This window comes from Alosa alosa, chromosome 8 (genome assembly GCF_017589495.1).
Source record: "Alosa alosa isolate M-15738 ecotype Scorff River chromosome 8, AALO_Geno_1.1, whole genome shotgun sequence".
NCBI classification, from domain to species: Eukaryota; Metazoa; Chordata; class Actinopteri; order Clupeiformes; family Clupeidae; genus Alosa; species Alosa alosa.
The window spans coordinates 9,489,059-9,498,754 of record NC_063196.1 but is presented as its reverse complement, the minus strand read 5'-3'; the positions used below and the strand labels follow the sequence as shown (position 1 = coordinate 9,498,754).

At 49.0% G+C, this 9,696-nt stretch overlaps 1 protein-coding gene across 2 annotated transcripts in view; it reads left to right on the top strand.

Annotated features, from left to right (window-relative positions):
• The first annotated feature begins 988 nt into the window (after nt 1–988).
• The window catches only part of daam1b (dishevelled associated activator of morphogenesis 1b), a 44,787-nt gene continuing 36,079 nt past the window's right edge, over nt 989–9,696 (top strand). For both annotated transcript variants that reach the window (XM_048250785.1, XM_048250784.1), the window contains exons 1-2: nt 989–1,213; nt 8,983–9,072. In XM_048250785.1, the coding sequence (XP_048106742.1) occupies nt 1,028–1,213; nt 8,983–9,072 (276 nt within the window). In that variant the 5' untranslated portion in view covers nt 989–1,027. The remainder of the gene's footprint in view (nt 1,214–8,982; nt 9,073–9,696) is intronic.

Here is a 9,696-nt window from a genome sequence, read left to right as displayed (position 1 = left end):
AGCCATTTGACTCAATCATGACTCATTCGCTCACTTAAAAACGCTTGTCGGTATATTACTGCCAGAGGCCTAACAAAAGGGAGCTCTCCTTCCAACACTAAAGCCTCAGCTCTTTGGAGCGTTTTGGACTCCGGCATCATTATAGTGTCGTTACAGTGGCTTCTGACTGGAGGCCCCCGCAGGTCATTTTCCCTCGTTGCTCCGTCCTCCTGGCCCTCGTTGCTGGCGGCCAGGTTTCACCGAGGCCGCCTGGCGGCTTCGTCACTTAGCCAGCGGATCAGCCGCTGACCTCTGTGCAACGTGAGCCGGGGACTCTTCCGCCCGTCCGGGTATCTGAGTACAAAAGCCCTCCTGGACGCACGGGAGACTGAGCAGATTATATAAATAGACTTCCCTCCTGATCGCAATCTCTGGATCTCTAGAGAGCGACACACACACACACACACACACACACACACACACACACACACACACACACACACACACACACAGGATAGTTTTCTGCAGTAATCCAGACAAATGATGCGCTTGGTCCTCAGCCCCATTTCCTGTGTGAAAATGGGCCTTCTCCAAGATCGATGTGTGTTTATTGGATCCTATGAAGCCATTTGTTCTACCTGCACTGTATTCCCAGGATCCATCCCGTCTGCACTAATATGATAATGTGCCATGCTTGACATGTTGAAAGCAAAATATATATATATATATATATACTAATATTTTTCCATCCCTGACTCTACGCTGAAAGAAAATTAAATTAAGTAGTCCAATTCATCGCCAATTGTGCCTGTTATCATTTGTAGGTAGTATTTACATTAGCTGGACTCTATTTCCCGGCTGTTCTTGTTATTAAAGATTCTTTCCTGCTGTCTTACCTTTCTCTTTTGTCTGTTTCCACGCAGCATTTGGTGACGGAGACAAAATTCTGTGAGTGGTCGGCGGCCATCGAGGAGTCCCCCCCCCCCCCACCTCCCTCCCCTCCCCCCCACCTCTGCCTTCACCTTGACCCCCCCCACCACCGGTAACCATGGCGCCGCGGAAGCGAGGTGGTGGAGGGCGCGGTGGCTCCTCCTTCTTCTTCTGCTGCTTCCAGAGCAACGACCACCCCGAGATCACCTACCGGCTGCGCGAGGACTTCGCCCTGCAGACCATGGAGCCCGCGCTGCCCATGCCCACCTACGACGAGCTGGACGGCATGTTCTCCGAGCTGGTGGTACGTAGCGCAGTCGAAATCTACAACATATATGGCCCGTTAAGATGCAGGGAAAGACATGCCCAAGACAAAACACTCCTCTTGCTGAACACTTATATCTAAACTGTACACTTATATCTAGGCATCTTTCTACATTAAACATTTATGAATGTATTTGTATTTACATTATACTGTACATGAAGTAACTAATGTTAGGTAAAAGCTAATGAGGGGTAAATAATGTTTGTAACAGGGTCGAGATCTACAGTACATGGCTTGTTACGATGGAGGGAATCTAATCGATGGCCACATTTAAATATGCATGGTCATATTTCTCTGTCGCCGTCCATAACGATTTCAGTAACTGTTACGTTAACAAATGATTTCAGCAAGCATTTGTTACGCAGAAATGAACAGTTTATTCATGTCATTTCAAGTAAAATGAAAAGTAATTAGGAAAAAAAACTACACATTCCACTACCTAACAAAGAGCGTAAGCAAGCATTCATGTAACGTGTTCCACATTTATGGTATGATGGGTTTGTGTCTGGGATTATGCAGCCCCTCGCCTGGTGAGTTTCTGCTGAGCTCAGCAGGAGATTCTCCCTGGAGCCATATGCTCTGTGCTAATGAATGGATGTGAGTGTGTGGCCACATTAACCTGTTACTCACGGCTAGCACTCTCCTCTCTAATTCAAAGGGAGCTAATGGGAGCTAATTACACATCAAATAGAGATGGTCTTTTTGTATGTCGGATTAGAGACCTCCCATCTGCTTTGCTTATTCTCCTCTCTCTCTCTCTCTCTCTCTCTCTCTCTCTCTCTCTCTCTCTCTCTCTCTCTCTCTCTCTCTGCTCCTTCTCCTTGTCTCCCTTGCCCTCTCTTTCATCTTGTTCTCACCTTCTCTCTCTCTCTTCTTCACTCACTCATCTGGCTCACACTCAGTTGGTCTCAAACTTTCTTCCTCCCTCCCTCTTGCTTTTCCATCCCTCCCTCTCTCTCTTCCCTCCTTGCCTCTATCCCTCTCTTTCCTTATCAATCTCTCACTCTCTCTCTTTTTCTCTGTCTCTCCTGCGTAGTGCTTTGGGTCTGCTGTTGACCAATCTGCCTTTGCCATCGCCGTCTACTTTGCACATCAATAGGCCCCATTGAGAGGCCCAGTGTTTTGGTCTCCTCTCACTACTAATTGCTTGTTTTTGTCTAGCCCCCCCCAGTCCCGTCTCCTCGTCTTGTTTCTTGGCCGGAGCTGAATGATTCTTGGATTTGGGGGGCGGTGGGCATTTAGTCACCCTCTCTTTTCACATGGCACTGATCCCCCGCCATTTCCTTGCCACGTGCCGACCCAGAAAAAAACACCCCCGCCCTCCCCCTCCCCCCTTCTCCCGACATAATTTGAGGGCTTTGGATTCATTTGGGGAAAATAGAAAAGGCCCAGAGGGGAGTTGGCTGCTTGGCTCGGAGTTGCTGGGTGCAGGGTGGTCACGACGCCTCGTGTCCTACTCGAGTAACCGCCGCCGCTGTGCAGTGCCGCGTTGCGCCCGCGCCGCATGTGGCCGGACATCTGCTGGCAGCTATGGCGCTCGCTGTGCTCGCACGATCCACACCCTGTCTAAATTTATCTTTTACGCGACTCCTCCACCGCTTTGGCCCAGAGCCAAGCAGCCCGGGTGGAATCAATACCGAGTTGACACTGTTCAGGGGCCGTCGCTTGTCAGTCAGACTGTGCAGTTGCGTTGTGAAGAAGAGACAAAAGACATGTTTGCACTCCTCCTGTTGCATCCTGTGACAGTTTTGAGGGGTTATTTTTTATTTGGAATTTCTGGCAGGAATTTCACAAATTAAATTGTGATGGTTTGGCTTAGGACCAGTTTTTGGTGACAGTGTCTTATAAAATGGCTTCCCACTATTACGAATGGCTTTGTGTAGAACTTTTTTTTTGGAGACGAGACGTTTAGCATGGCTGTGGGGATTAACCCTTTGGGTGGGTTCCTCTCCTTTATAATGAAATTTGGGTTGTGCATGAGGCCATAACAAAGTCTCTGTCTGTTGAGAGTAGTTAGATGACCCAGTCCAGAGACACAGACAGAATGAACTTGGTAGCCCACAGCCTTTGCACGGAAGCTTCTGGATGGGAGTGGGGGTGGGTTGGGGGTGCTGGAGGAGGCTGGGGGGGTGGATTGGGGGTGGGGGGCATGGTGAAAAGTGTTCCCTGCACAAAAGCACTACTTATAAATGTCACATGAGAGGAATGAGGATCAGGCGTTCCGGGGATTTCCGTGTTGGTCCTCAGGGAGGGCTGTTTCAGAGCCACTGAGTGATTTCTAGCCAGACCGGAGGGCACACGTCTTTTTGTTGGGTGGCATAATAAAGCTTCTCAGTTACTCTACACAGTCGGCATGCTGTGTGTGTGTGTGTCTGTGCCTGTCTGTGTCTGTCTGTGTGTGTGTGTGTGTGTGTGTGTGTTAGCAGCTTCGTAAATTTCACCAACGTCCAAGTTTGATTAGGAGATTTGATGGCGGTGCTCCCTCCCTCTGCAGAAAAAATAGGTGCAGCTAGTCCTTTGTTCCAGAGAAATGTAGATCTCAAGTGGATATGAAGCAGCTCGGACCTCTAAACAAAGGCCTTAAATGGCCATTTGGGTCTTTGTGAGATCAGGTATACCACATCTCACCAAATAATACCTTATAGGGTCTTAGTCATGTAAACGTTGCCCCAGTTTCCTGCTGGTGTTGTCTAGAGAGTGAAAACCAAACCACCAATCTCTTGAACCCCATAATTTTTAGGATGTGCCACAGTATTAAGGTCTGCAAGGGGCTCTTGTAATGAAACAAGTCATTCTGTCAGCTTTTACCTCTTTGTTTTGTACAGCTAAAAGCCGTGAAATCTCTCTTTACTTTTTACACAAAAAGACAAAAAAAAGCGAATACAGAATGTGATGAGCATTTCACAGCGAACGTGAACCCGTGAATGAAAAGGCTTTTTAATAGTCGTGTATCAGTGTAGTCGTGTCCCTGGACAATGCTCAAATTACCACCTCAACTCAAGTTCTGAGCCGCCATATGGCGCGAGTGGTTGAATCTGGAATGATCTCCCATATCAAAAGCGTGCCATCGGGCGATCCGATGCCTCGGTTCCCCCTCGCGACTCTGCGGCGGAGGAGGAGGAAAGTGGCCTGGCAGGGCTTACTGTCCGCTCACCCCCCCCTCTCCCCTCTCCCTCGGTCCAGATCCTGGTGTCAAGCTCGGATGCTCGGCCGGTGAGATAAGATAAGATGCCTGCCAGCTTCCCCAGGTCTTGGCAGCACATGGAAGGACCTCATGCGAATACACACACACACACACACACACACACACACACACACACACACACACACACATGCACACACATGCACACGCAGGCATATCACATACAGCAGGCAACCGTGGAGAGGCCTGGACTTTCCCCTCATAAAAATTGCATAGCGCATCTGTATGCCTGGAGAGAGAGAGGTGTCTCCTCACTTAGTACAATTATGTCTTTATGTCTTTGTCTTAGACCTAGCGTGTGTGTTTGTGTGTTTGTGTGTCTGTGTGTGTGTGTGTGTGTCTGTGTCTGTGTCTGTGTGTGTGTGTCTGTGTATGTGCGTGCGTGTGTGTGTTTGTGTTGGTGTGTCTACCTGTGTGGCTGTGTGAGAGAGGGAAAGAAACTATGGGAGACAAAAGAAAAAGACACACAGACCGAGAAAGAAAGAAAGAAAGAAAGAAAGAGAGAAAGAGGGAGGTACATTAGAATGGGATGGGCAGAATTCCAGCTGAGTCTGCAACTTCACTGTCTGTATATCCAGAGATGCAGCCCAAATGGGGATACTGGAAACGCCGGCCCGTCAGACAGGAAGTGAGATCGCTGTCTACTTCCTGTCCCTCCTGGGGCGGACGGGGATATGTCTGTCACCATGGCCGTTCAGACAGGAAAGCATTAACATTCACAGAGGCATTCTGCAAGCAGTGCCTAATGGACCCATTTCTCGTTACAGTTGTTCATGTAGCAGCCGTAATGGACCTGCTATTATTTACACTTGTTCATTTAGCAGAAGTAATGACTTATTGCTACTTACATGCATTTGGCAGACAGACAAACCAAACAAATTACTTAGTTTTGGTAGAAGTTTACTCATCCACTTGCCGCTGGAAAACTTGGCTCATTTACCCCACCCCCATCCCCAACACACACACTTACATCATCACTGTCATCACTTCACATACATACAGCACTCCTCTACATACTTGCTGCACACTGCCCCCACATACACAGCACATTGTCTTCAGGATCTTCTCCAACACACATCCTCTACATACTTACAGCACACTGCCCCCACCTACCCACACACACACACTACACACACACACACACACACACACAGTCACTGCTCCACTCCCGCCCACACACACATCTTCACTGTCATCACTCACATACATTACATACAGTACTCTGCTTGCAATAGTAAGTCCCTGACCCCCACCCACACACACACTTACATCATCACTGTCATCACTTCACATACATACAGCACACTGCTTGCTACAGTAAGCCTCCTCTACATACTTGCTGCACACTGCCCCCCACATACACAGCACATTGTCTTCAGGATCTTCTCAACACACATCCTCTACATACTTACAGCACACTGCCCCCACCTACCCACCTACACACTACACACACACACACACACAGTCACTGCTCCACCCCCCTCCCCCCCACACACACATCTTCACTGTCATCACTCACATACATTACATACAGTACTCTGCTTGCAATAGTAAGTCCCTGCCCCCCCCCCCTACATACACAGCACATTATTTCATCAGGAAGCTTCTCCAACACACATCCCCAACATACTTACAGCACACTGCCCCCAATACACAGCACATTGTCTCATGAGGAAGCTTCCCCACACACATATTGCACACTGCCCTCTCCCCACATACACAGCACACTATCCCATCTCCCCTGTCATCCCCCCAACACACACACCAAGACCCCTGGCAGTTGGGTTAGCCCCTTGAGCCGTGGATCTGCCCAAGGTTTCTTCCTTGGTAAGGGAGTTTTTCCTTGCCCCTGTTGCTCTTGGGTGCTCCTTGTTGGGGCCCCTACCCAATCCCAATCCTCCCCCACCTTTTTTATGCAGCCCTTGCCACTTAATCTACTAAACCCCTCTTCTACTGCACTCTTTACCCCCCCCCCCCATTAATGCACAAATAGGCTGACACCAGACATAATTTCACTGCATTTCTTACTTCCAGTAACTATATGCATGTGACAATAAACTTCCTTGTATCCTTGTGTTATGGATGTGGCCGACTCCACTTATCCCAAGCAAATATTTGTTCGTGAGTATGTGTGCACCCAATTTCCTGGTGTTGTCAGTGTACCTTGATCGACAGGATGACCTACAGGTCAACGTACCTAGGTCAGCCAGTCAAGCTGAAGGCATACTTTGCTCATTTGAGTGTGTTGTTCTCCGCAGTTCGGGGCTGTTTCGGGCCCAGCTAGCTGGCGGGCAAAGTCTGTGTGTGTCTTGTTCCAGGCCCTGCTGGCCTAACTAAGCAAATACGATTAGGCCCCAATCAAACACGCTGCCTCAGTTAGGGCCCAGCCGCGGTATGGCACGGTACAGTACGGCGGGGAACATCAAATTCCTCATTTGTTTATCGATGGGAATATCTCTCTCTCTGGGCACCAGGGTCGTGGAGAGGCCATTTGCATCTCCCATGGTTCATGCTATTGTATGTTCAGGCTCTCGTCCATGCAAGGCTGTACAGAACAGGGAATCTGTGTGTATGAGTATGTTACAGAGAGTATAGATGTTTAAGAGTGTGTATATTTGAGTGTGTGTATTCGACGTGTGTGTGTGTGTGTGTGTGTGTGTGTGTGTGTGTGTGTGTAGTGTGTGTGTGTGTGTGTAGTCGACTTGTGTGTGTGTGTGTGTGTGTGTGTGTGTGTGTGTGTGTAAGCGAGCGGCAGGGGTTCAGGGGATGTTCTCGATAACTGGTGCATGAAGCTATTAACTTAGCGCCCAAAACATCTGGCTCGTGTTTGGTGCGGCGAGAGCGCAGCTGCCAAAGAATGCGCCGCGGAGCTTATGCAACGGCCGCAGGTACTAATTTAACGAATCCACGGGGGCTCCACCGCCCAAAACTAAGGCTCCCACCACCCAACCCCCCTCTCTCCCCAAGGGGGGGGCGGCTCACGGAGCCTGCCAGCCACCCTTACCCCGAGCCTCCCATGACTCCCTGGACACCGTGTGTCACCACCACAGCTGCTGCTGATGCCGCCGCGGTGCTAGAGGATCGCTGGCGTGGACGCTCAGGCAGAGACGTTGTGTGGCGCTCCTCCAGGGTGTGTGTGTGTGTGTGTGCGTGTTTGCACCAGAGCGAAATCTCGTGGATGGCCGAGCTGAGCTCAGCCTCGAGGAGCGTGTGTGAGGCAGTCCAGGGGTGCTGACATTTCATCGGCCTGTAGCTTCATTCCCCGTAGGCTAGTAAATATGGTGGAAGTGTGTGTGTGTGTATTGTGATATTCTATGACACCACGTAGAATAGAATGTGCGTGTGGGTGTGTGTGTGAAGGTGTGTGTGAGGGAGTGAATACAGATTTACAGCGCGAAGGGGTCAATGTGTGCACACGTGTGTATGAGTAGATGATTTAACCGTGCATTCAGTGTCGGGCAGCCAGGACTCGCGGAACAAGACAAGTGTGTTGTCTTTCCCACTGTCAGATATGGGAACCCACTCCCACTCACAAGAGCAGCCAACCACAACTAAATGCATACGTGTGTGTGTGTGTCTGTGTGTTTTAGGGTGTGTTGTTTTAAGTACATAAGAAGAGTCATTTGCGTAGAACATGGGGTTTCATGGTCAAACGCAGGGTTGCGCTTGTGTGATCTTGTGTATCGCCGCATTCTGCGGAAGGAGCTGAAGGGCCATGAAAACATTCTGGAGACTTCTACAAAAACCACTCCAAAGCTGGAGCGTGAGCGTGGCCGCTCGTTGGCCTGGACCGTGCATGGGAACCTCGACAGGCGACCGTGAATGAATCCGTAACCAGCCAGTATTTCCTCTCTCCTCTCTCCTCTCTCTCTCTCTCTCTCTCTCTCTCTCTGTCATCCTCTACTTCCTGACTTTCCACATTGCTTTATTCACTGGCAGGGGAAGGAAGTATTTGTAGGTTAAGGGAAAGTTTGAAAAACAAGCATTGGGTGGCTGCGGTTTCCGCCGGCGTGCTGGGCTATCGGCTGTTTCACCCGGTCGGGTATTGTTCTCCGCCGGCTCCGACCCTGCCCGGCTGCCCCCAGGGCCGCGTTGGAGCGGTATACGCCGACGCCTTCTGCAGATGGTTCACATCCAGCCAAATCAAAACAGTGTGAATGTAACGCCATTGTTTTCATTTAATGGCGACCGGAGGTCTCTCATAATTCTTCCTATCGGAGTGTCTGTATCCATGTTTTATGTCATGTCATGAGCCGTGCAATCATGACTGTGTGGGTAGTGTGTGTCTGCCAGGTTCAGATATCCTCTGTCTGTCTGTCTGTATCAATTCAATTTCATTTAATCAGTTGTATTAGTATGGTGACTGTTAGTGTAGTATATTGTTATACAGTATACAGTGTTATACAGTACTAGTCACAACAAAGCTAGTTTTTCAATAATATACACAATATATATATATATTGTGACCAATATATGTATATATATATAAAATGGCAATATACAGTCAACACTGTAAAAATGTGCTCTCTCTCTTGTGTGTGTGCAGGATGAGTTGGACCTCACAGAGAAGCACAGAGAGGCCATGTTTGCCCTTCCAGCGGAGAAGAAATGGCAGATCTACTGCAGCAAGAAGAAGGTAAGCTCCCGCCTACCCCAGCCAAGCTAACCAGTCCATATATGTTTGTGTGATTGTCGTTCTGCTGAAAAAAAATCCCAAAACATTTAATTTACTCGCACACAATTCTTTCTTTCACCCTGTACACTCTCAATGACTCAGCAGATTAAACATGAATGAACACAATGGCCAATGTATCAGCACAGCACAGCAGACACCACCTCTGTGCTTTGTGCATATTTCTTGAACACATCTCGGTACTCGTGTGAGTACTTCAGTAGTATCACTGTAGTATATCTCACAATGGTGAGCGTCGGTGGAAGGCTATGACCACTGTCCGTCATTGGTCATCTGCGGTCAAACCTCCTCTCTGCACTAGAGAATAGCATAGAACAGAGAACGTAGAACATATCCATATAAGTAGACCCGTTAGACATGGACATATGAATCTTTCACTGAGCTGCAGCAGGGTTTCTAGGGGCTGGTGCTGCACTTAAGAGCTAAACTGCTCCATCAGGTAATTGCGGTGACCTTTCCAGAGAGCTGCGCTGAGCGGACCATTCATCATTTCAGTTCTGCCTGCTAGCCGGAGGAGAGCCAAACGCTGCTCTGCTGCAGTAATGCATCCCAACAGACCCACACACA